Below are 25,632 nucleotides of genomic sequence, written 5' to 3'. Positions count from 1 at the left end.
TCCCTCTTGACACAGAGGGAGGGAAGAGCGCAGCTGGGCCTGGATGACTCACTCTGTAGAAGCCACCATGGATGACACCCACCACACACACCCCACGCACCTCTCCTGCCGACCCGGCTCAGTGTCTTCATGATGGATTGGGCAGCAGGACAGCTCCTCTCATCCCCACAGGGCAGGGATGGTGCAGGAGATCGGAGCTGGCCTGTGGTGTCCTCCAACAGAGAAAGAGGCTCCTGGAGGCCCGGTACCAGGAACAGCCCCAGGGTCCAGGTCTTTGGCTACATAAAGAACCACGGAGGGAAAAAAAACAACTTTGGCATCAAAATCACTGTGATTTTTGGCTTCAGAGGGGCAGGAAAGGAGCAGAGAGGGTTAACGGGTCTGATGGTCTTAGAAAAGGTCAGATTTTGAGCAAGAATTCCATATTCCTCAAGGGAAATAAACTTGAAGTAAGGAAGGATAAAGGGGCCAAGATGAGTTTAAAGCAGATTACAGAAAGAAAGCCCAGAATCAAGTATGATGCCAACCACTGTCATCATGGAGTGGAGAGGCCCAGGAGAGGAGAGAGGTCCTCAAGGCAACCCACCTCCTCCCGACGTGCTCTGCCAAATGTCCTCTGCATGGCTGTGCACACCAGCTGGAAGAAGTTTTACAGATCCTGGACAGGAAATCCTCGCATGAGGAATTACAGGAGGGAAGTATTGAGTGAGAAGAGTTAGTGGGCTGAAAATCAGGAACGTGTGAGCTTTAACACCTGTCCCTGGTCCTCTTCCCTGTGTGGCTCTGGAGAAAGGCACTTCGTCTGTCTCAGCTGTAGTTCATTCATTTTTTCAAGCAGAAAAGGTATCTATCTAATAAGATACATTAACTTTCTCATGTGTATGGACAGTTTGAAAAGGTTGAAACCAAATGTTCTTTAGTATAGATAATGCAAAAAAATATGCTAGTTCGGTTAAATTGAACTTATGTGTGCACTTAAACAAGACGAGATCAGTAAAGATCTAAAATGCCTGAGATTCCTGTGGTGTAGAATTACAATCCAGACCTATTTGGTGCCTAATTATATGGGTAATGCATAGAGATTAACATCTGCTTTTTAAAAAAGTGGCCTATATAGAACCAAAACAATGTGGGGGCTAAAGGGAAATATTAAGAGAAAGAATTCATGGATAAGGTGCAGAAATGCCTAACCCAAAGCACTCGGTGAGGTGAACCCTGCTGGTCTGCTGACAACCTCACCAAATACAGCTCATTACAAGTCTGGGCAGAAACTCAGAAAAGCTTCCTTCAAGCAGCGCTGCCGGTCTGGTATATTCCTTTTTAAAGTTAACACATGTCGGGTAAAACTGGAAAACATGCAGGAAAATAAGGAGTAAGGAAGAACCTGGACCAGTCTCCTAAGGGAAGGATCCTGATGACCTAATGATTTTTTTCCAGGTCTGTGATTCAGCAGATCTCAGGAATAAAACAGCAACACCCTCAGGAAGCGCGGATCTGAAAATAACTGCAAGTGCCACATCCAACTGCCCTGACAAAGACTTCTGCAAGAGTGACAAGTTGCTAGGTGACATCCTGCTGCTATTTTCAGTGCCCACTGCCCGGTGAGCCCCATCGGAGCATCTCCCGTCGCCGCACGTCAGCAGGGCCGGCCACTCTGCGCAGGAGGAGCAGCCTGCCAAGTGCCGCCGGAGGCTGGATAACCTCAGAAATAGCCATGGTTTTTGAAATCAGAGATCCACACGCCTTGCAAGAAGGATGCTTTGCTGTAGTTTCAAATATAGATAGGAGCAGATGGAGGAGAATTTTTACATCGCCCTTTTTTTTTTTTAACCAGGTAAGTGGCATAGACAGGAAAACTGCTAATTAACAGCCAACAGAAAGCTGCTCTACAGTGAGTTTTTTAAAAAGATGTCCCTACATCTAAAGAAGAGGGATGCTACTGAGATATGCAGGGTTATCAGCTTTGAGCACACAGCTCAGGAGTGTTTTTTCCCAGTGTAAAAATCCTAGAGTGGGCTACAACATAAACAGCCAAGCTGAACTTGAGCTGATTCACAGGGCATGCATGCTATTCTTTAAGGTTAGCGGATAAGAAATATTACTGCTGCATTCAAAGAGGTAATTTTACTGGAATTAGTGGGTTTAAAAAAATAATGAAATAACACAATTTGTGTGGGTCATAAGCCAAACTCAATTACTCTCTGTAGACAGAGACAACGGCATTCACGCACTGCAAAGAGGTACCCTCTTATGATGCAGCTCGGGGCTGGTCATGCAAACAATTCAATTGAATCTAATGGCTTTGCTTTTGCAGAGACGGGAGAAGAGCTGCAGAGTCTTCCTATCTGCAAGGAGGAGACTTGGAAACAGTAAGTGATGAGTTCTGATAACTAGCACCACTTATGCCCAGATAAAACCAGGTCGTTAGGATCAATAAGGGTTGCGGGGATGCTGCTAAACGTCACACATGTCCTAATTATGCTAAAAGTGAGTCCTAGGAGCTCAGACAAAGATAATGTTATGTTTAAATTCATACGGAGTCCAAGCTTGTTGAAAACATGAAAAACATTATGCCTGATTCATCTGTGCTTCCAGCAATTTGAATTCTGTCCCACTGTACCATTACACAGCCAGCATGGAATCATCATTAAAGCACTGTAAAGTGTTTGTGGGCTCATTAATTTTTAAAAGGTAGTTTTTTTTCTTTTATCTTTTTAATTAGCACTCCCATGCTCTCATCCCTTATGTGTACGAGTGTCTGGTTGGTAGCAGATACTCATTTTCTCCTAAAGGCAACAGGAATTGCAGATGCCCAACATCTTGTGTGAGGGCAGAGAGTTGCTTAGAATTTCAAAAGCAAGATTTGCCATCAATATGCCCTGTAATAGGCTTCAGATCAAAAAAGAAAAAAAAAAAAAAAAGGATATTCCAATGTTTAGCATCAAAGCAATAAGAAAGCAAGCAAGGTCCTCCAATGATGCACATTGTCAGAACTCCAACATTAGGGATCTGCAAACTTCATTAACTGATGCACTGACAGGTAGCCCCAAGTTTTTAAAAGAGGGGGAAAAAAGATCAGAAAATGCTGGAGATGCAGCACAACATAATTTCTAGCATGTAAAGCAACCCCACTTTGAGATCTTGCTGACTGGAACGTATGCACCACTTCTCTCATTATTTTGTTCTTAAATTAGAAGTGAAACGAGGCTAATTGCTTCCCACTGCAGAATGTAGAGGGCTGCGAAAATGCCTAAATACCCACAACTAACAGGCCCAAGAAAGTTGCTGAGATTGGAGAACAGGAGAAAAGACTTCAGACAACCTTTTCTTGGGGGTCAGTCTCCCCCACTGGCTCGGATCTTGTCCTCTATTTGCTTTTTCCTATCCCAGGCCCACTGCTCATCCTGGCTAAAAATAAGGCAAATGCCTCTGCTTGTGCAGCTAAATAGCCCATTGCTCTCATGCCTCCCCTTGTGAAGTAAGTTCAAAACTCACTTTGAACTTCTTCTCCTCTTTTAACAGCTCCTTACATTGTGGCACGTGAAGAACACTGGTCGCTGTACTCTTCTTTCTAACCAGGCTCAGGTTAATTAACATGCAAGAAACTTTTCACAATTGTAGGACTAAAGCTCTGCCTTCTTCCCAAACTAAAACCAAGGTGAATAGTTTTTCTTTATGCTGGTTTTGATGATGCAAAACCAGCATTTGATCTGTCCAGTGGCTAAGAGATTTTAATATCTACATAATTAATTGTTTTCATGTCAAGCCGAATTAGGATTAGGGATTTGTTTTCTTCTGAAGCACAAGGAGGGTGAGAAAGTTTCCAGCAAAATTGGGCATTCCCGCTACTAGACATGCATCTGCTTAAAGAAAGAAGCCTTGCTCCAGAGTGTAAATGGGGCTGCCCCAGTCCAGCTCTTCTAGGCTTAACTTAACCTGCTCACAAGTGAAATTCAGTTATTGCATATGAGTCCTTCAATTTTTGCCTCTCCAAATGCTGGCCACAGCTGCCTACCTGGCCAGCTAGGAAGTCCATCACTGTGGATGAGATTTGCCTTGTTTTTTCCTAAAACTTTCAGTATTTCTGTCTTAGAGGCAGAGGATCCCTAACGTTTGGCCTCTACGTGTTGTCTCTCTCAAAAAGGGAGCTGTAGCAGGTGCTTTGTGGCAGAGCTGAGGATGTCCCCAGCATAAAACCCTTGAAGCTTTCAACAACGGTAACCCCAGCCCAAACGAGAGAGACACCCTGCATGAAACCCTACAAAGAGAGCCCACTGGCTGCAATGCCTATGAACGGGAGCGCTGCCTCACTCTTCCCCCAGGTCACTCCTATTTGCAGGATAAAAAGCACTAACAGGGGAAGTCCAGGTAGGAGATAAAGCAGGCTGATGGAAGAGGCGAGCAGAGTATCTGTAAGTGAAGGAGAGAGCGTGCCTCCTGCCAGGATCCAGCTTCCTGTACTGGGTGGCATTAACGTTAAGAACACTCAAGCTCCACTATGTAAGATCACAAAGGAGAAGATGCTACTCCTCTTTGTGCTGCATCACAGCTCTTACCTACACAACATGGATATCTCTTTTAGAAAATACTGCATATTTCATGCATTTCTTGTAATACACTGACACCACAGGCACCCTTTTCTGTCTTTTCTTCATTGCAGTACGATGCACGACAGTAATTTCTTTTTCCAATAGCTTTACCTTTTGTAACAAAAAAGGGAACCCCCTCCCAACATTAAGTGAGACTGCTCTTGAGCCATCATACTTCATTTCCAACGAGCCTTGTGCTATAGCAGAGATAAGTGAGTCACTCAAATGATTTAAAGTCATTTATAAAAAACATAAAATGCTTTGCCTTTGGTGTAGGAAGGGCAACAAAACCACATGACACAAGCAGAGGCACAAAGTGGGCCAGATACCTGCCGGCTGCTGTGCTGCAGGCTGTGCTCCCATTCTGCGCCTCTCCAACACTTCCCGTCGGCCTTCCGAATGTGTGGTGATTCCTCCCCAGGACATCTCAGTCCTGTGGGCTCAGTTGCCTCTTCACAGTCCTTCGGCATCCGTGTAGTCCTTGCAGTGTCAGTAAAGTTACCGTCAGCTTGTACTGGGCTCCTCTGAGTGAAGGAGCAGATGCTTCATGCAGCCCTTACAGAGATGAGTTAGGGACAGCAGCACGGTAACTAATGATACCAAATGGCATCTGTAAAAATTAAACATGCAGATGTGGATGTCCCTGGCATATTTACTTGTGTAATGTTAGGAGGCAGAGCGTTTGCTCTCCTAAGCAGTCCTTAAGTCAAGAGTCTTTATGATGCCTGCGCTGACCGCACTGCTGCTCACAGGACGGTTTTCCCAGCAGACACCCAAGTGGGAACAAGGCGAGACTCCCCGGCACGCTGCTCTGCCCTGTGTGCTCCCAGGCTCCCCGTGCTCACCTGCTCTGAGGGTGAAGGTGACGCGCCCACGCTGTGCCTGGACCTCTGCAGCTTAGCGGCACAACAGCGAGAGCAGTTGCTTTGAGCACAGCCCTTGGCACTGGCGGGGCAGCTCCAGCCAACCAGCCCAGCGAGCTCATGTAGTAAAACTGCACAGCACAATTTTTGTAGCATTATATTAGTTGAAAAGCCTCTAGCTTCCTCCTCTTGTCCCAGATTACAAATGAGCTACCCCAGTTGCACGCATATAGCCATACTCAGATGTCTTGCAAAGACCAAGATCGCTTCAGACAGAGAACAGGGGTCTGGGTCTGGTCAAGAAAGAAATTGGATCTGGATTTCTCTATATTCTCTATATTTCTCTATATCTCTATATTCATACTGAACTACCATTTTTCCAAGCTTGTGATGAAAACTAAAAGGTTTAAAGTCTTGCACATTTATGAAAATTAAAGCTTTTCATATGGTGTAGGAAGAGTAACAAAACCACATTACGCATGCAAACATACAGCAGGAATCAAAGTGCAATAAAGAGCAGAAACGCTGCAGTGGGACACAGTGGCCCTCCCCTAAAGGGACTTTGCAGTCTCAAAGCAGAGGCATTCCACGTGACCATGAAGCATTGCTTTTAATTGCCTCCTAACTATGCGACAGGATCTAGCAATTGCTGGGAAGAACCGAAGCTGGAATTAAGCCATGCTGGCAAGGTCAGAATTGCCAGAGAATCCGTATTTTTCGGGGGTATTGCATCAGTCACCATGACAAACTGCTCCCCCGGCCCAGCCTGGTGCTGGTCCAGCAATAGCGCAGAGGTCCGAGTGCCACCTGCTGGGCTGCTTTACCGGCTCCTTCCACTGTGTCTAGATTTCAGAAACCTCTAAGTGCGGAAAACCCACCCCTGCCCAGACCACCGGCTCATACATAGCCACAAGGTAAAACTTCAGCACTGTAATGCTAATTGTAACATTATATTATAACCTGCCTGGACGCGACCCTGTGCCATGTGCTCTGGGTGTCCCTGCTTGAGTGGGGGAGTTGGACTAGATGATCTCTAGAGGTTCCTTCCAACCTCAACCATTCTGTGGTTCCGTGTAACGGCGCCAGCTAAGGAATACAACAGTAAGGAGGCAGCAGCTCAGGTTCTCCAAAATTTCTGCTACTGTAAAAGCTGCACCCCACCACAGTGTGGCTGTCTTGTCAACAGTGTAAATCATGTTTTATGGCTATGCTATGCTATGACAGCTATGCTGTCTGACTACAGATCCCCGCTACACCTGAAGAGGGTGAGGGTCTAGAGCTAGCTGGAGAGACAGACATTAGGAGAAAATCAAACAACAGAATCCATGGAGACCCTGGAGGGAATCACAGAGCCTCAGAGGTGCCGAATTCCAAGAGAATATAAGAAAAAAAAAATTTTAATTTTCTTTAGTTTGACATACAGGTAGAGTAAAAGTTAATGGAAAAGGTTTATTGCTCAAAGCTGCCCATGGCTGTGCGAAGGGCCGGCAGGAGGGCCGGGCAGGGTCACTCTGCCAGCTCGTCTCTCACCAGCGCGGGGAACCGCTTGCCGCCTTCGCAGAGCTGCGTGTAAGCGGCTCGGTACAGCTGAACCACAGAGGCCTCCGCGGGGAGTCTGGATTCCAGAGCGGGCAGCAGCTCGGCCATCATGACCTGAAGTAAAGGAGATATGTCATCAGGACAGAGCCAGAGCCTTTTCTTAAAGGCTCCATAAAGTAAAGTGGCTGCACAAAGAAGTGAAATCTAAGCAGCAGAGTATGAGTAATAAGATGCTAATTGGCAGATGATGGTTTTCTTTTGTCATATTCAACAATAGCAGCGTTGTTCCACCTCTGCTCAGTACAATACACCAGCAGCCACTCAAGGTGTTCCTAAATACACAGGATGAATAGCAGTGCTTTTCCGAAAATACTCTTACTGCAAGAACGGCCCAGTGCTGGCAGGATGATGGCAGATATGCACGAAGATGCCACTCTGAGTGGTTCTGTTAGCCCACAGTGGACAGCTTTGCACAGGACCTCTCATTTGGACTACACGAATCCAGGAGAGATGTGCGAGCAGTTGGCTCCAACCCATTCAGAACAGAGCTGCAGCCCTCTCTGGCAGCACAGCTGGCTGGGGATGCTGAAACTGCCTCCGTTCCTGCCCTCCGCCTTACTCAGCCTGGCTTGTAATGTCAGTCCATGCTCTCGAAGGACTCACGGGCCCTTCTCAGCATAACTGACAGCTCAAAGCTCTAGAATGATGACCTCGAGCAGAAGAGACCCCATGCTTAGCAGAAGAAAACAAGCCTTTAGTTTGTCAGTCTTGACTTAACTTTCAGAAACGTTGCTCTTTGGAAACAATTTTGAGACATAAAGAGCTACCTAAGGGCAAAATAGGTGCATGAAGTACTACACAGCTCCTTTTCCTAAGGCAAAGCCCCTTCTCCAACCTGGTCTGCCGTAATGCATAAGAATAGGGGTAAACAGACCTTTACCATCAGAGACAGGCTACGAGTCAACACGATTTTATGGTTCTTGGCATTCCTCCATAGAAAGGCTATGGACAGGCTTGGCCCAGAAATCTGAGTTCTTCCAAGGCCAGGAGATACAACCCACACCAAATCCATTCACTTTATCCCTCCCAAGAAATTCAACTACCTTGCACAGTCTGCATAGGGCAAATTCAAAGATTCTGAGCTTGCCCAGTACAAGTAGCTGTCTGCAGATACACATGTGGAGGGAATAGGGCCAGTCAGTGGGAACAGCACTAAAAGTTTGTTGCTTGCCTTCACACAGGACACCTTCTGCTAGAGGGATACATGCAGTCAGGTACCAGTAATTCTTCCTCGGTTTGTTAATAATTGTTATTCCAGTGCCTTTTTCCATCATTCAGGCCAATGGCAGAGGGTGGATGCGATTTCACAGATCATCTCTACCCTTTACTGTTTGTAGTTTGAGAAGAGCAAGTGATCCCTGTGCAGCAAACACCCTGCTCAGGCTAGTGAAGAGATCGACCTCCTATCATGTTCTTACAGTCTTTCTGGGAAAGGTAAAGTCAAGATTAGCAGCACAGCATGGTTGATGGGAGATTAAAAAGGCAGGAACAGACAGACTGACTAGTCAGAGGTCAAGCAGAAGAGGAGGAGAGAGTGGCTGCCCTCGTAGGACTAAAACAAGCTGCTAAAAGGGATCTCCAAGCAGTAGCAACAACCTCTGCCACTGCCAACTCTGCAAGAGCAGCCAAAATATGATCTGATTTTCCTGGCCTTGATTGGCCAGAAAACAAAGATGAGAAGCCCTCTTTAACTCACTTGGAAGTGAACCCAGACTATGCAGGAACAGGCCAGGCATTAAGTCCATTTTCTACCAAGTGAGGCGCTGATGGGTTTTGGACATGAGGTATAAACACAAAACACCACTGGGGAGTTTGAAAGGCAGCGGCTTCCCCATCAACATCCAGTACTGCCACCTGCTGCACCACAGCCACCCGTCCCCACCTCTGCTCAGCAGCACTAATGCCCTTAGCTCACCTTTTGCATGGCAATCTCCTGATTCAGCATCGCCACTTGCAACTTCAAGGCAAACAGGTCCCTCAGCTCCTGGAAACTGGAGTAGCAGAGGAGAGGAGCAGCCAGCAGCCCAGCCCGGCCACACGCCGCGTCCCTGGGAGGGATGTAGGCAGGGGAGCAGCCTCCTGAATCCCCGGTGCAGTCCGGACACAGCCTCGTGTGGGACTCCACAGCTGCCAGGGCGGAAGAGTCAGGAGAAGACAGGAGTGTGAGAGTTAGATCTGCACTTCCAGAATGCGGGATCTACTTACTGTTCTTACAAATGAATAATTATCAGCATTATATTAGTAGGGACAAGCCCCTCCACATAGCTCAATCAGGACACGTTAAACCATAGCACGCAGCCTCCCAGCTCTCAAAACAGTTGAAGTTGAAAGAGACCTTTGCAAATGACCTAGTTAAAGCCCAGAAGGCTTATGAGTATCTTCAAGGATCAAGATTTTACAACCTGTCTGAGCAACATGTGTGAGAGCTCAGCCACTCCTGCAGTAAAACAGGCGTTTCCTTACATTCAGACAAAACTTTCTGCATTTCAGCTTGTGCCCATTGCCTCCCATCCTGTCACTGGGCATCTCTGAAAAGAGTCTGGCCCGGTCTTCTTTACACCCTCCCTTCACATATTTATAGATGCTGATGGCATTCCCCCCAAACCTTGTTTTCTTTAGGCAAAACAACCCCCTGGAGTCCACTGGTCATTACTGGCCTCCAACAGGACTTTGTGTGACTGATCCCAACCCTCTGAATGCAGTCGTTGAACCCTTGCGTCCCGTTAAAAGCCTCTCTTGAACACAGATAGGTGCCAAATAGATACCATGGCCTCACATCCCACCACACTCAGATGGGACTAAGAACACAGGGCCTGACCTCACCTTCTCGCAGACGCTGCAGCTTATGTAGGCACTGAGATGTTATGGTTTGCAAACCCTCCAGAGTTAGGAGGCTCTCATACTCTTGCTGCAGAGTGGCATGCTCTAGGACAGAAGCATAGAAAAAAGCTAGCAGAATATTGGAATACCGTATATTGAGAATACTGAAGTTGTCCTCTAAAACATCAGCTTCCAGGGCAGGCTGGCTTAACCAGCCCTCATTTTGGGTAGAGAAGGTTCCTGCACCTGTCCCTTGTGTCCCACACATGCCAGGAACATAAGACAAATACATAACTGAACCTTCTGGAATCATCTGATTTCTCCCTGCCTTTATTTTTATTTCTTTTTACCTGCATGCTCAGCTTCCACAAACTGGCTCAGAAGGAAGGGGACATCCTGCAGGACCTTTATCTCCTCCTCTATCTCTGCAGGACTGAAGGCTGGTAGCGGTGAACAAAACTCAAACAGCAGCAGCTTAAGAAAGATTTCACAGCACCAACATGGAATAACTCTACACCACTCTAAGCCCTGGGCCAACATAACAAGATTATTGTACTAAGCATTGTGTGGCGTGCTCTTGGAGGGCACGGCGAGCTGAGAAAGGATACAGTTGTCTGGATTCTCTCTATAAAACGGTTCCTTGCAGCTGCTGCATCTGCTCTTGTCTGACAGAGACGACAACTCTCCCATGCCCTTAAAATTCAAGAGGGGCAGGGAACAAAGGAATTAGCTTTTGGTACTAGACAGGGCTCACAATGAGCTGGCAGACAGTGATGTGACATCCAATGCTTCAAATACAACCATCTTCCTCAAGCCTTTCTTCTACTATCAAAAAAAAAAGAAAAAAAAAGTTGTTTATCAGCTATTCCCCCCCTAGTTTTCACAACCAGTATTGGACCAACAAGGACATGCTGCAGAAAGCATCAGGTACTCCAAAATGCCTATGTTACTTCTCTCTAATTGTTTGGAGGGGCAGGATTCGCAGCCATAAGAGACAAGGATGTCCTACAAATTAAGCAAAGTGTGACCTCCCAGCACATCAGTGGCTCTGTGGGAAACAACCTGTATTATGCTTTTTACGTAACAAAGCTTTCAGATAAGCTGTTTACATTTCTGTACACCCACTATGTTAGTAAATGTATGTAGAAAGGAGCTACCATGGTAGAGAAGATACACGACAAATTCTTATCCTAGCTTTCAGCAATTCCTTCATACATCCCTGAGACTCACCTTTAATACCCATATTACAGATTAAAGCACCATGAAATGTTTGGCGAGCCGCACGATAGCAATCCATGGGTAACAGAGACTTAATACAACACAGGGGTTTAAGGACAGTGTGGTGGATGATTACACGGACCCCAATCAGTGTTTAATCAGAATCAGAATCCCTCTGTTGCTCAAGTGAACGCCTTATACGTTAACACAACATCTGCTAGAGTCAAACAGCTCTGGATTCGTGGCCTTACAGATCCCAGTGATCAGCTGGCCCCGTGCCACATCCAACTACTCTCTGAAGTGAGTTTTGCATGGGAACAGCCAAGGGAGGACCAGTCTGCACTGGTCCTTCAAGGTCACGGGAGAGCGCTGTTCTGTCTCAAGCTGTATTGCCTCCCAAAGAACAGTATTAACACTAAGCTGGCCAGAATCCTAGATAAGAGCCCAATTTTTAAAGTAGATGCCACATAAATAAGAGTGAGATACCAGAGAAGTGTGTTTCATTTACAAAGCTTGGCATCAGCACTGCTGCATGCTCCTCAAATCATCCTTAAATAATTTCTTTAAAGCACCAATGCCTTTCAGCCACTCTCCCCAAACCCTCCACAGCAAATCAGAGACATCAGGAAGAAGTTTAAAATAGTTGCACAGTCCATGACTGTCTAACCCAAGGGCCCATGTGTCTATTCTCCATTACGATGCAGCCTTTAAATCAAGATAGATGGGCTCAGTGTACAAGGGAAAATTAAGAGAACCGAGTCTTTAAGACTTGCTAAAGGGCAATTAATAAATTGGTGTTTAAGTAGCAGTTTTCTAGAGGAGGAGGAATTCTGGAGGATGCCACAAGGAGGATGCCACTACATTCAATGTTTAAACTCAAAAATCTGGACAAATCCCAGCAACAAATCTACTATGCTGTGACAAGATTTTTCTTCCATACGGACTCCCTCCTCATGGGTAACCCCTCCTTGGGCAGAAAGTCATTATGGACAAGACTGGCTAAGATGGGCTTACCTGGAGTTCCTGGAATAGGCTTTCCTGTAAGAAAGGGGAAGCTTCAGCCGGGATCTGCAAAACAGGAGACTCATCAGTGCTGACTGCCAGAGGTCAGCAGAGCCTCACCTTCAAGTAGAGAAAATGACCGTTTGCTTCAGTTTTACATTGATTTAGTTGTCATGGAAGATGTCAACAACCCTGGAGATTGAACTCTCCACCATCTTCATCATGTCCACCATGAAGGGGAATTACCCTGTTCATTCACTTCATAAATGTCATCAAGGTCTCTTGGAAGAGCATTTACATCTGCTACCAGCAGACAGAGGTTCATCCAAAGGCAAGAAGCATTAGGTGGGAACAAAACCATGACAAAGCCAAGCACATGGATGCAACAGCTTCAATAGGAGCTAGTAGGAATAATCTCTACAAACACAGGCAGAAGTAAATGTTCCCCTAAATACACTGCTGAACTGGAGCATGACAGATTTGCCTCAACTAGGAAAGGGCCATCTTAACCCCAGAGCAGAATCAGCCCTAACTTGCATGGCAAAAACATGTAGGCTGGCAATATCTAACTAGAGTTGCATGCAAACTATGAAGGCAGAACAATAGTTAGGGCTTCAGGTAAGAAAATATTTGAATGCAGATTCTTGTTTCCCCAGCAACTGTCACTCGGTGCCCTGTGCCCACTCCAAGAGCGCATTGACAGTGTTAACTTCCCTCCTCACCCTACAAGAGTTGGGCTATGGCAGCTCTAGAACTATTTCTCAACATTTTCTGGGCACAGATGCATGTCAGATCTGAACTTTGTTGTTTCTTTAAAGTGAAGAATATTTAGAAATTAATACAGAAATTGTCTGAATAATACAGACTGCTTTGAAGGCAAAGCCAAGCTTCTAAGAATTATTTCGCTATTTTTCTACAAAGCATCTCAGCAACATGAACTTTATAATTCTTATTACACTGTTTCAAGCGCAATCACTTTTTAGCCAGTACTGAGCTTTAACATATTTCTAGAACAGTCACAACAGATTATGAACTATCCAAAGTCTGAAATAAAAGACTTTGGAAGTCCTACCATCTAACAGCAAGCCCTTACGACTGAAACGCTTACTCAGTAAAGGATCCTACACCTGAGAAGATCTGAGGTGCACTGAAACCAAATTGCCTTCTGCAGAGTAGTAGGACGCAGGTCACCCTGTGCAGATGCACAAGCCTACAGTCAAACTCAGGACTTACCCCTTCTCCTGGAGGGTGTCTGTCTGAGGTGATCGGTTCCTTCCTGAGGCATCTTCCGCTGCACCCTCCACCTCTCTGCTGGACTCTCCCAGGGAACCACAACCAGCAGCCATCGAGTTCTCCTGCCCTGCTGAATCCCCTGTGGAGACACTCTGCTGCTCGAGGAGGCCATGTGTGGACAAGCCAGTTGTTTTTTGGGATTCAGTCGCAATACAAGCTTCTCGGTTCCTGGCACCGATTGCTAGCCTCTCTCTCCTTGCTTGTTTGGAAGCCACCACAGCTTTTGAAGGGCTCTTCCCAGCTGCACTAGGAGCTCGAGAGGTATGTCTGGCTGGGGCTTTCCTATGTGTTTTATTCACCTCTGGGTCAGTCCTATAAGGGGCTCTTAGCAGGTATGAAGAAGGCTTCTTAGAAGAGGAAAGCTTTTTGCTTACAGCTCTTGCCTGGGTGGCCACAGCAGCACCCTCACTAGATACCGGCACTTGCTGCACTGGTGCATTTTTGGCAGCAGGTCCCTCACTCGCAGCTTTCCCTCCTCTATCTCCCTGGGCTTCCAGAGGAGTTTTCTGGACGCTTCTCCTGACTTTCAACGCCCTCTCCAAGGCCTTGTTCAGCAGCTCCAGCTCCTGCAGCTCCTGAGGCGACGGCCTGCTCTCTGCAAGAGAAGATGTGCGAGAAGGTGAAAAGCACAGCCCCAGCCTGGACCTTCCCGCTTCGTTTTCCACCAGCTCCCTCTTCCAAGCGTTGCAGAGAGATGCAAGACCCGTCAGACGGCGCTGCAGGCCTCGCGTCTCTACTCATGGTGCCTGCACAGAGGACGCCTGACCCAGCAAGGATGGAGATGACATGGGGATGGACGGGGACACACAAGGTGACATCCTCCAGACAACGGTCCCCACTTCACTAACCAGAAGCAGCCACCGAGTCGTGGCCCCGGTGTGGAGATGCCAGGCCCAGGCGCTCACCTTGCTCCACGCTGCCACCCGCCTCCGGCTGCTCCTCGTCCTCGGCGTCCCTGGCGGGTGAGACACGGTGCCACTGACCGCTGCTGCCGGTCCCCGCCCGGCCCGGGCCCCGGGCACTCACCAGCGCCGCAGCAGCGCCCAGCTCTGCGCCGCCCGCCGCTCCAGCTCCCGCCGCCGCTCAGCGCCGTCGCGCAGCGCGACCGCCAGCGCCGCCGCCAGCCTGCGAAGAGCCGCCGTGAGCCCCGGCCGCCTGCACAGAGCCCCGGCCGCCTGCACAGAGCCCCGGCAGCCTGCACAGAGCCCCGCGCCAGCCCCGCCGCGGCCCGGCCCGCGCTCACCGCCCGCCGCGGCCCGCGGGCAGCATGGCGGCCCCGATCCCGCCGGTCTCCCCGGGCCCGCGCCGCTCGCAGGGGCGGCGCTTGCGGCGGAGGCTGCGCGGCGGGCGGAGCGGGGCCGCCCCGCTGCTTCCGCCGCCGCTGCCGGGGCGTCTCGTACCGCTGCGGTGTGGGCCAGGGTCTGAGCACGGGAGTCCCCGCGCCGCTGGGCGCTGACACCGACCTGTGTCGCTGCTGGCCCCGGTGCTGCACCCTGACGTGGTTGGGGCAGCAGCAGGGCCCTTTCCACGCGCTGGGCCCTCAACCTTGTGCAGCTCTTGCGTGAGCCCTCACAGACCTTCTTCTGCCATGAGGCACCCTCCAAGTGGCCTTGTCCCGTCGTTAGTTTGATGGCGCCCATGAGCTGGTCCAGAGCGCGCTGTGCGGTGCTGCAGGTCGCTCAAAGAAGAGGCTGCGCGATCCCAGCCCTGGGATCCAGCCTGGAGGGGTGCGACAGTAGCCGACTGTGTGCCGGACTTGGAGCCCACTCATCCAGCCAAACTTCCACTTACCTCTATGGCCAAGCGACCAGATTGGCTTTAAGGATACTCTGGAGAGCTTGTGAAAATCAAGGTTTTCCTCTTCTATCATGTTGCTGTGGAAGATGTGATTGGCTCTTGGCCAGGGGATGTGATTGTTTTTGGCAAATCTGTGCTGGTTCTTCCCGGTCATCTCCTCTGTCCTCCATGTGTGTGTGAAGAGGAGAGCAGTGTGTTGGCGGCCGCCGGAGTGTCGAATCAGCTCACAGAGGGGACGTGGTCGCTGCAAGCACACGTGATTTGGGTAGCACACTGCGAATGAAGCTGTCTCAAAATTGGCCATTGCTTTCTCCTACACAGTTCACCGAGTGTGCAGAAAGTCCAGAACTTCCTGGGGGGAAAAAAAAAAAAAAAAAAAAAAAACTACTAGGGATATGGATTTGGGTAAAGGTAGATCTTAGGAGTAAGAAAAAAGTATATGTGTCTTTGCAGTTTGTTATGCCACCTTCTTCTTGAAGGTCAGGGGCATAAAAGAGATTTTAGTTCTCTTGGTGTTTGTGGTGGCAGCTGGTGACGTGGAGCCACCTCATAAGCCATTCCTGAGGAAGCTGGTGGCTCCTGGGCCTTCCCGCGCGGGCTCTGTGACTGAAGTGAGCGAAACAAGTCTTCCTCGCTTCCTCAGTAGAATAAAATATAATAATGTTTGGAAAGCAGGATATAAATGCTTCTTTGCTGTTGAAGCCTGCATCTTCAAGCTTTCTCAGCAGCTGTGTGACCATGAACTCTTCAAGAGACAAAGATGTGAGGCTCACAGTAACCCTCACGTCACCGATGGAGATAAGACTTGACTTTTTTTTTTTTTTTTTTTTTTTTACAGATTTTGCAACAGTTTTTCAAAATTATACTGTCCTCTTTCTGGCTCATAGCTCACAACTAAGTATAAGTTGCTATCAAAGAGCTATGAAGTGCTATCAAAACTCTTTAAACAAAATAGGCTTTTGTGGCATGAGCCAAGAGAGAATCTAGCTTGTTCTTCCATGGCTAACTGGACTCAGTAATGCTAACAAGAATAACATACAGTAAAAGCATATAGTAAACAGCAAAGTCTAAAGCTGCGAATCCACCTGGGGAGCTCAGCCAGGGGGACTGGAAGGGCCCATTTTACACAATTGCTCCTCTCAGTAGACCACTCGGACAAGTAGAGGCCTAATGTAGAAGAGCCAGATGTTGCATTTTAGAGCGAACGACAAAGGTGGCTAGGGTGTTCGCTTTGGCTGAACAGCTGGTTTTATCTTGAAGCTTCTACTTTCCTCCTTTTAGCAGAACTATTGCCATGTCTTTCTCCTGGTAAGGTTTGAAAATCAGTCTTGGTCAGGGGAGGTGTATGCAGAAGGAAGAGGCAGGGAAGGCTGCAGAGTGTAGCTTGATGCTGCACGGCCATTCTGTGCACAGGGTGGTTCGCTATGGGATTGAAAATGCTCCCAGAGATGTAGTTTTACATTATTTCAGTAGAGGGCCAACCTCTCTTACAGTTGCAAACATTTCCCTGGGCGCTGGGAGATGAATTAGAGATCTTGTTAGGCACCTGGATGATGTTGAAATTTAAGCAATTAAGGTAATACCAAAAAAAAAAAAACCCAACCAACCAACAACAACAACAAAAAAGCCAACAGACTGCTGTAATCTACAAATCAGATGAGGCCTGGTCCAAATCAGGTAGAGCACTGATGCCACTGATATCTCAGTTTTTTTTTTTTTTTTTTTTGAGTCAAGCTGTTTAGCACTGCTAAAAAACAACAACAAAAAAAACCAAACCAAAACAGAAAAACAGACCTAAGAAACCATTCGTATTTTAGATGGCAGAGCTGATATCCCTAGAACCTCTGGCTTTATGTGGACATGAAGGATTCCCATTAATGACTCAGGAAACTTATATGCAGGCCCTTTGTGTTTAATCCGTGCCCTGCTGGGATGGCCTTTTTGTGTCACCAGGCCTGTCTTGCCTCTGCGTCAAGACAGTCTGGTGGCTGCCATTCCCTGCACCCAGGGAATGTTGTAGGTATCGCACCTATGAGCGTGGGTGACATTGCGGCAAGCCCGTTCAGTGTGCTGATGCAATCCATACTATTACTGCTCGGCTGTTGAACCGAAACGGCTCTTGGAAAAGTCCAGAGGGTGCTAATTAGGAAATGGAGAGCAGAAACCTTCTGAGAGAAATACAAGCATTCCTCTGCTCACATTTGAGGCTCAAAACATGCCTATATTTAATGCAGTTGTTTATTTGCTGTACTAACACCTCTGCACTAGACAGCCCCCCTCTTTCTACCTCCCACACCTCAGCTATAGACTCCTGCTGCCTCTTCTTCTATTGAACCTTGGAATGGGGCTGTTGCTAGATAAAGCACTTAAAAATTCTCTTGCAGATGGTTGGTGTTCTGGTGGATTAGCTGACCAAACCACTTGAAAAAACAAACCCTCTCAGGTAATGGTATCTGAGTCTTTCAGTGGTAGTGGCTCCAAAGAGCAGGATTGAGCTCATCAAGTGATGAGCCGTGACCTGTTACAGGCCTGATCTGCTGGCACGCTTGGTGCAGGAGACACGTCAGGGCTGAAGGAGCCACGTTTCACACTTAGGAACTGTGGGTCTATTGTGTGTTGTTGCTTGCTGGGAAAATGCTGTGAAACTGATGCAAGTGATGACTTAAAGATTTATTTACAAGAAATAAGGAGGTTAAAATATGTGGGAAATGCACAATTGTCAGCTGCTGGCAGTGCTGCCATTAGTTATTTTTGTGTGTGCCGTGATGTGGTATTTTGCATAGGTGAAATCTAGACAAAGTCACAGTGTTAAGCATGTGTTCCTTAGCTTGACAGGTGTCAGGTTACGTTGTGCAATTCATGCGTTGCCTTAACCGAGATCCTAATTGTCAAATGCCTGGAGGCTGATAAAAATAGCTGCCCAAGCTGCCCAAGCTGCCAAGCTGCCCAAGCACTAGAACCCCTCGTGGGTGCCTAGAGCTCTTTGAAGACCCAACGCGCAGCCCATCGCTGTAGGGCTCCCTAGGATAGAATCCAAGTAGACATCACACTTGGATGACAACCAAGAAGGAAAAGGACAAGTGGGAGATAAGCTTCATTACGAATAAACCTGAGCAAGCATTGTTAGAATGCCAGGAAAGTGCCCTGCACAAGCGCCTCAGGTTCTCTGGAGATAACTTGAAGACTAAGGAACTGAGACACACACTCCTCTCGGACCCAAATTATTGTTGTCTGATTCAAGGAAGGAAAAAGCCCTGCATTATTCCTAGTGCAAGCGTGAGGATGTTGCCTTACTGCTGGAAAGCAGTAATATCTAGAAAGCATAAATATCCCTGAAGAGATCCCTCTTCAGCCCCAGTTTTCGCAGCTTTGAAGTTTGGTTGACTCCAGGAAATTAACTTGTGAGGAATATGGATTTTACAGAGATTCCCAGATCTATTCTACTGCAGCAAAATCCCTCCAGACTTCATGTGGTTGTCAGTAAGAAACAGTGGGAAAGGGATATGGAAAGAAGATGTGTTGTGGCATGTTGCAGCTGGAAAAGAGGATGCCGATGCGCATTGGGCCAGCAGGACTGGATCTTGCAGGTGCGTTTAGTGGATTCTGTGTCTGCTTTCTCACCAGGCACAGGTTCACTTGAATCAGTGGGCTGAGTCTTGCTCCAGGGGCTCTGACTTCACTGCTGGCGGAAAGAGCAGGCAGTGGGTAGGAAAAGGAGGGTTTGTTGTCCCCTCAGACTTCCTGACAATGGCAGAAGTCAAAGTTGTGTCCCACAGAGCTGGTAATCTGCCCATTCTGTGCAAATCCGGTACGACTCTCAGGAGATCCTGTTTGGCCTTGTGGGTGGAAGGAAGTGAGGCACTGTGGTTCGGAGGCAGAGGAGTGTTTCAGCAAGGAGATCTGTGCTGTGAGGTGAAACGTGAGGACAATGAAAATCTAAAAACCTGGAGATAGAGCCTGTGTGTTTAAAAAACATCTGTAGCACTTCATCACCCAGCCCCTGCAAACCCCGTACTGCAGGAGCGACCGGCCTCCGCACTGTACCCGTCTGGGAATGGGCTACCCGACCTGTGCTTGTCCCTACCGAAGCAGGGGGGTGCTCTGTGTGCCACGGGGGAAGGGAGCAGCTTAATCCCCTCTCTGGAGAATGAGGATGTTAAGGATGATGCCACTATCACCTCTTCAAAATGATAAGAAGGCCCATGGGCTCCTGGCTGCACCAGGAGGAGCGTTGCCAGCAGGCGAGGGAGGGGATCCTGCCCCTCTGCTCAGCTCTGGGGAGGCACCTGGAGCATTGGGGGCAGTTCTGGGCTCCCCAGGACAGGAGGGACGTGGAGCTTCTAGAGAGGGGCCAGCGCAGAGCGACAAAGATGAAGGGACTGGAGCATCTGTCGTGTGAGGAAAGACTGAGCGAGCTGGGCCTGGTTAGCCTGGAGAAGAGAAGACTGAGAGGAGATTTGATCAACATGTACAAGCACCTGAGGGGAGAGTGTAGGGAGGATGGGGCCAGGATCTTCTCTCTGGTGGCTGGTGACAGGATGAGGGGTAGCGGGTGTAAGTTGAAACATAGGAAGTTTAATCTCCATGTGAGGAAGAACTTCTTTCCTGTGAGGGTGACAGAGCCCTGGCACAGGCTGCCCAGAGAGGCTGTGGAGGCTCCTTCCCTGGAGATCTTCAAACCCGCCTGGATGCCGCCCTGTGCCATGTGCTCTGGGTGTCCCTCTGGAGCAGGGGTGGGACTAGATGATCTCTAGAGGTCCCTTCCAACCTTAACCATTCTGTGATTCTGTGATAAACTGAGGTCTTGGTTCATACGAAATGAAGGCAAAGTCCCTTGGAGCCATCCGACAACAAAATGTTCTTGTCCAGTTGCTTGTAGGAAGTTCCTGACTCATTAAGGTATTTATGGAACTTCTTACTACCTGATTTATAGTCTAGGAAAATGGAGCCAAATGGAAATCTGAAGGTACCTTGTGTTCCACCTGACCCCCTCACAGCATGGGTTCTTCTGGAAAGGAGGAGGTGGAGGTTCCTCTGAGATACAGAGCACACACCTGTGAATTAGGGCATCTGCTGTAGACTCACGTGCTGGTGTCCAGCGCCATCTTGGACAGGTTTCTGGAGCATCTGCTTCAGAACTCCTTTTCCTGCAAGAACTCCTTCATCAAGGAGTTCTTGCAAATGCCATGGTCACCTATCCCTACAGAACTGAAGTTTTTATTCTTCTGTTGGAAAACCTTAAAAAGTCCTGCTAGACACCATGAGATTAGCACGATCACTTGCTGGTCATACACCACTTGATGGGGGCATGCGTATTAGTATTGATGGCTTGGTATGTGCAGCTCCCTGGGGTAGCAGGTGAGCTTTTGGCCCATTGCCGTGGGAAGGCTGTGGATACTGCAGGTTGCTTGAGTTAAAAGGAAAGATATTAGAGAAATTAATGGGAAAAAAAAAGTTCAGAAATTAAATGCAAAGATCTGACTTCTAGGTCAGGACATCTCTGATCCACAGCTTGCATATTCCTAAGATACATCTTCGAAGGGTGTTTGCCCTTCCCTGTGCTTCTGCTCTTTGCCGTAGGCAGAGGCAGGGTGCTGGACGTGGTGTGACCCACACGCCTTGTAACCTGGCTGGTGCTGTGGGCAGCGAGCAGCCTCTGGCCTGTGGTCGCAGGTTCCCCGAGCCGCGGCGACGGCGCGGGGCCCGTGGGTGGGTTGGCCGGTCTCACCGGAGCTGACGCGGGAACCCCGGTGCAGGGGTGCTCAGCTCTGGCTGCGCCTGCATTGGTGACCAAGCTGCACGGAGAGGAGCAAGGAGCAAAGGGCCCTTCTTCTTTTGGGTTTTCCCGTAAAGCATAAAAGAAATCTGCTTTCTCATCTGCTGCTGTAATGCTCATGGATAAAGGAAGTGCAAACCTGGGCCGTGCGTACCTGGGGGTACGCAGAGGCAAGGCTTCTCTGCCAAAACCCGTTAAGCTGATTCCCGAATGTCCTCCATCCGGTTAAAAGAGGAACGCCAAACCTTCCCCATTAACTTCATCAGGGTCTTTTCCCATCTTAAGATGTTTTTAGCCAGGGCTGCAAGGATTTTTGACCGCTCCAGCATGGGAAGCCCCAATATGGTGGGATGGAGGAGACTGGAGCTGAGCTCTGGAGTGTGTAGGGAAGAGCTGCAATGGGTCCCTTACCCTTCTCTCCCCAGAGCCAGGGGCTGCTCAGACTGTCTACTGCTGAGCCTCTTTGTGGTGGTGCCCATCCGCTGGGTGGACTGTGGGAATGTCTGTCCGTCTGTCTGTCTCCATGCGATGTGCAGGACCTAGTGCATTAGCACGAGCTTGCCTGGGGCTCCTGGAGTACAGAAGATTAAAACTGGCAAAAGTCCAAAGGTTTGGAAATCAATGTAGTGCCGAGTACACAAGAAGAGAGGCTTGGCAATTATTGTTCAAATAAACCTCTTTCAGCACTTACTGAAACAGAATATATCCCGAGAAAGAGGAGTCTCCAGATACTCGTCTCTCTGTAAACGGGTCTGTGCCATCGAGAGGTCACTTGGCTCTTCTGGTGGCAACATAAAGACAATAAGGCATGACTTCATAAGCTGCTTTTTGAAATTGCTCCTTTAATCATTTTTCCTCTTTAGCTAAGAATTAATGACAAATTAGAGGAGGAAAGAAATGCTGGCTCTGAGGCCATGGTGCAGTGAGTGATGCTAAGAGGGTTGCTGTAATACAGTTAGATATTTAGATACATAGATATTTTGATATATCTATACAGATATATTTAGATTTTTAGATTTTATATATTTATAGCATTTGACACTGTTTTATGAAATCTTTTGTGCCTCACAAGATCTTCTATGCAAAACTACTCGAGACAGACTATACGCGAATACTGACAACAGAGGGAACTGCTGCAGGTGAAGGAAGGTACCTCAGTTTTTACAATCATGACTGCCAGGTTAAGATTTGATTAATCAGATCAGATTAAGATCAGGTTAATATCAGCTTCATCTTGCTGTTGGTCTCAGTCAGAAGACCTCTCTGCCCCAGGCAGTTTTGTCACCTGATGTGCAGGTAAGAGAATTTGATGTGCTCCATCCACTCCCGGTGGGCAGCAATCAAGCTCAGTATCAACCTGTTGATTTCCCTTATCAGTTTCATCACTCTGCTCTGAAATTCAAGAATTGCTGTACTTTTCCATGCACTAGAAATCTCCTCTTCATTACTCACAAACTTGATTTAAGTTTAAGAAGAACTTAACACAGGTTTTTCGAGGGACTCTTGGCTAGGAAGCCTTGCAAATTCAGCTGTCCCTTTCTCCTGTTTGTGAGTTTCACGGGCTGAGGCTGGTAAGAATCTTTCATGTAGAGCTATTTTGAACTGCTCCATATGTGTAGGCACATGCAGATCATCTCTGGAAGGCCTTCTGATTTCTGCTTGTGTCTTGCTTTCAGTTTCTCGCTCACGTATCAGTTGGAGACGCATCCGTGCGTTCACTGAGGGATCCCCACAGGAATAGCCTCCACTTCTCCTCTATGGCAGCAAGGTCACTAGTATCAGCCAGCTCCAGCTCTTGTAGATTTGTTCACAAAATTCCCATCTGCTATTTTTGGATGGCAAAGGAATGTAAATTCTTTTCTTGTGTCATTTTAAAGGTTTCATCTCTGGAAAAAAATGTTAGTGGTGGACGTGGAACATTTTGGGAGACTCATTGTTTTCATACTGTGTTATCTGCCTTCTGTAAGCATCTCTTGAACAGTTTCATAATCCTTCATAATCTGCTGAAGGCACCTTAAAATAGATATTCTAGTCATCCCCAACACTGTGGAAGGCTTTAGCACTTACACTAGGAAGACTTTTTAGCAGTGTTGAGTATTTTTGTTTTGACCATATTCAGTGAGACACAATTGTTCCAGCAAGCATCAGCAGACCTGTATCACTCCTGGCTGTGAAAACACAAACTGGATTCCGTATGAGTTTCATGCTTATCTATACCAAGGTCAAACCTAGCCTTGGTATGAGTGGGAAAGGGGTCTGGTCCAGCCTGTGGTGGAAGCACAGACGTTAGCGCTAATGGACTGGCTGAGAAGGCCGCCAGGTCTCTCCTGCCCTCAGCAAATCAGCCTGTACTTTAGTAAATGTGTTCTCAGTGTTATCTTTTTATGTCCAGGTTGAGCTGACAAAGAAGTGCATGACTTACAACAGGGAGTCCTTGAGTGGAGATGGCCATCCGTTCACTACAGATGTCCTGGGTAAGGGACGTAATCTGGGAGGAGGTGGCTCGTGTAGTATGATGTTTCCATGACAAATCACCTGGGGAATACCTGAGATCTCCTGCTACACTGGAGCAAACTATGGAAGGATGAGCCAAGTATTAGAAGCTGGAAACCTTCTTTTCGTGTTTTTTTTTTCTTTCTTTTTTTTTTTCACTGTTTCAGATGAAGTCATCTGTAACAGGAGCTGAAGTAGTGAAGTGAACCAGCCATAGCTCTTCTCCTGTGGAAGAAGGACAGAAGTGTGGAGCATTGCATCGAGGGGCCTGCAATTTCCTTTAGAAATAACCTCACTCTGAAGGATACAGAAATTATCTGTTGTGTGCTCAGAAACTGTTTGCACAGACAGTTGTTGGGGTTTGTTTGCTCGTACTTGATCCTAACATGCCTGAAGAGGTAAGTTACCAGTGTGGGGGCTCACGTCAAACTGGAAGTCTTGGAAGGAGGGATTAAGCATCCGGGTATGGGCAGGGAGCTGTCTCAGAATTGAGTCCAGAGTGCCACTGGCTTGAATATAGGTTCCAATTTTTGAATATTTGAATACATGAATATTTGTTCCTGCTGGAGCAAGGGAGATGGACTAGATGATCTCTAGAGGTCCCTTCCAACCTCAGCCATTCTGTGATTCCAGCCAGGGGTGTTGTGGCCTTGCAAAAAATTCAAATATCAAGACCAGAGAACTGCCTGGACTCTGCAGTGTTCAAGAATTTTAGGGGATTCAGCAAACTGGATCCCTGGAGCTTTCTGAGCTCCCTCCCAGACTCACCTGGGTTTGTGACCCCGGGTACCACAAAATAACTTGGGCTCCAAATTTGAGCAGCACTACAGAGCAGCACTAAAGAATCATAGAATCATAGAATCACAGAATGCTCAAGGTTGGAAGGGACCTCTAGAGATCATCTAGTCCAACCCCCTGCACACGCAGGGTCACCTAGAGCATGTGGCACAGGGCTGCGTCCAAGCGGGTTTTGAAGATCTCCAGAGAAGGAGACTCCACAACCTCTCTGGGCAGCCTGTTCAGTGCTCTGTCACCCTCACTGTTAGGAAATTTTTCCTTAAGTTCCTGTGGAACTTTTGATGCTTCAGTTTGTGGCCATTACCTCTAGTTCTGTCGGTAGCCACCACTGAAAGAGGCCAGCACCATCCTCTTCACTGCCTCCCTTGAGGTACTTATAGACACTGATTAGATCTGTTTGTTTCCTCTCCATCCATCCTGCAGGAGTTTTTATTTCCTCTGCCACAGCCAGGTCTCCCCTCATTTTGGTTCTGGAGATGTGGGACAATGAATGGGACAAATGAAGAGAACTGCAGCATTAACAGTGTTTGTGCCCTCTGCGCCACTTCTCTGTGTTTAACAGGAAAAAAAAAAAAAAAAAAAAAAAGTGAAAGAAAAATGCGTATTATCTTTGATTCTGTTGGATTTGGGGTCCTGGAGGAGGTTTAAGGTCAGAGGTGTCTGTTCCATCCATGGGTTGGCACAGGCCCCTGCTTTCTTTCTAAGCTTATTTTTGCTGTGCAGCTTCCTAGACAGTACAATTACTAAAAAACATTTCTAGGGCTTCGGGGCCTTCTAGGGCCCTGGTCTATGGACCAGGGAGTTGCCCAGCTTTCCTTGACAAGAACTGGGATGCCATCAGGTGTTTCTGGGTCCCACAGTGTCTGTATGAGCTAAGACATGTTCACAAGCAAGTGTTAACTTCCTCGCTTATCCCAAGAGAACTCGCTTCCTTAGCCGTAAAAATAGCAGCTCTCACGCTTCTTCCCATCACATACTGAAGCTTTGACAACTTTTTCTGACTCTTTGCTCTTGGAACTAGCCCCTGAGACAGAATTCTCCCAAACTTGTATCAGAACTGTCCCCTTTCTTGTAACGCTTTTCCACCTTGCAGCTGTTGACATAAGACAGGAGACCCTGCCTTCCTATATGAGCTGCAAATGAGGAGAGAGGTTAACACCCATGAGCAGTCAGACTTGGCACTTTTCATCAACCTGAAATCCTTTTTTTTTAGTCATTAATTGTTGTTGATTACACTCTCAAAGCAGAAGGCACAGCCTCAGGGTACAACAAGCACCACAATTCATTACTGCCTCCTGTGTCAGCTCATTAGTAGCTGCGTTCACTGCAAACTGTGCATGTTGGTTGTGCACCAAGTCCTAGAGCAGGCAAGCTGAACAGTAAG

The 25,632-nt window shown here is 47.7% G+C and overlaps 1 protein-coding gene across 1 annotated transcript; it reads right to left on the bottom strand.

Annotated features, from left to right (window-relative positions):
* Positions 1–6,837: 6,837 nt before the first annotated feature.
* On the bottom strand, positions 6,838–14,653 carry TEDC2 (tubulin epsilon and delta complex 2). Its single transcript, XM_088523226.1, has 10 exons — positions 14,628–14,653; positions 14,411–14,509; positions 14,290–14,339; positions 13,325–13,979; positions 12,104–12,157; positions 10,480–10,564; positions 10,222–10,330; positions 9,875–9,976; positions 8,967–9,178; positions 6,838–7,105 (listed from the first exon to the last, which is right to left on the bottom strand). Exons 1-10 carry the CDS (start codon positions 14,651–14,653, stop codon positions 6,959–6,961), a joined length of 1,539 nt encoding a protein of 512 aa, XP_088379352.1. The 3' UTR covers positions 6,838–6,958.
* Between the last annotated feature and the right edge of the window lie 10,979 nt (positions 14,654–25,632).

Source organism: Tinamus guttatus, unplaced genomic scaffold (genome assembly GCF_059628265.1).
Source record: "Tinamus guttatus ecotype Peru unplaced genomic scaffold, ASM5962826v1 Tinamus_guttatus_pri_ptg000172l, whole genome shotgun sequence".
NCBI classification, from domain to species: domain Eukaryota; kingdom Metazoa; phylum Chordata; class Aves; order Tinamiformes; family Tinamidae; genus Tinamus; species Tinamus guttatus.
Note: the sequence above shows the minus strand (reverse complement) of the source record. Positions and strands in the feature narration are given on the sequence as shown.

Coding starts and splice junctions, on each gene's coding strand:
- TEDC2 (XM_088523226.1), bottom strand. CDS start 14,653: ATGCTGCCCGCGGGCCGCGGCGGGCG. Junction 14,510..14,627: donor CCCGCGGGCCGCGGCGGGCG/GTGAGCGCGGGC, acceptor GGCTCTTCGCAG/GCTGGCGGCGGCGCTGGCGG. Junction 14,340..14,410: donor TGGGCGCTGCTGCGGCGCTG/GTGAGTGCCCGG, acceptor CTCACCCGCCAG/GGACGCCGAGGACGAGGAGC.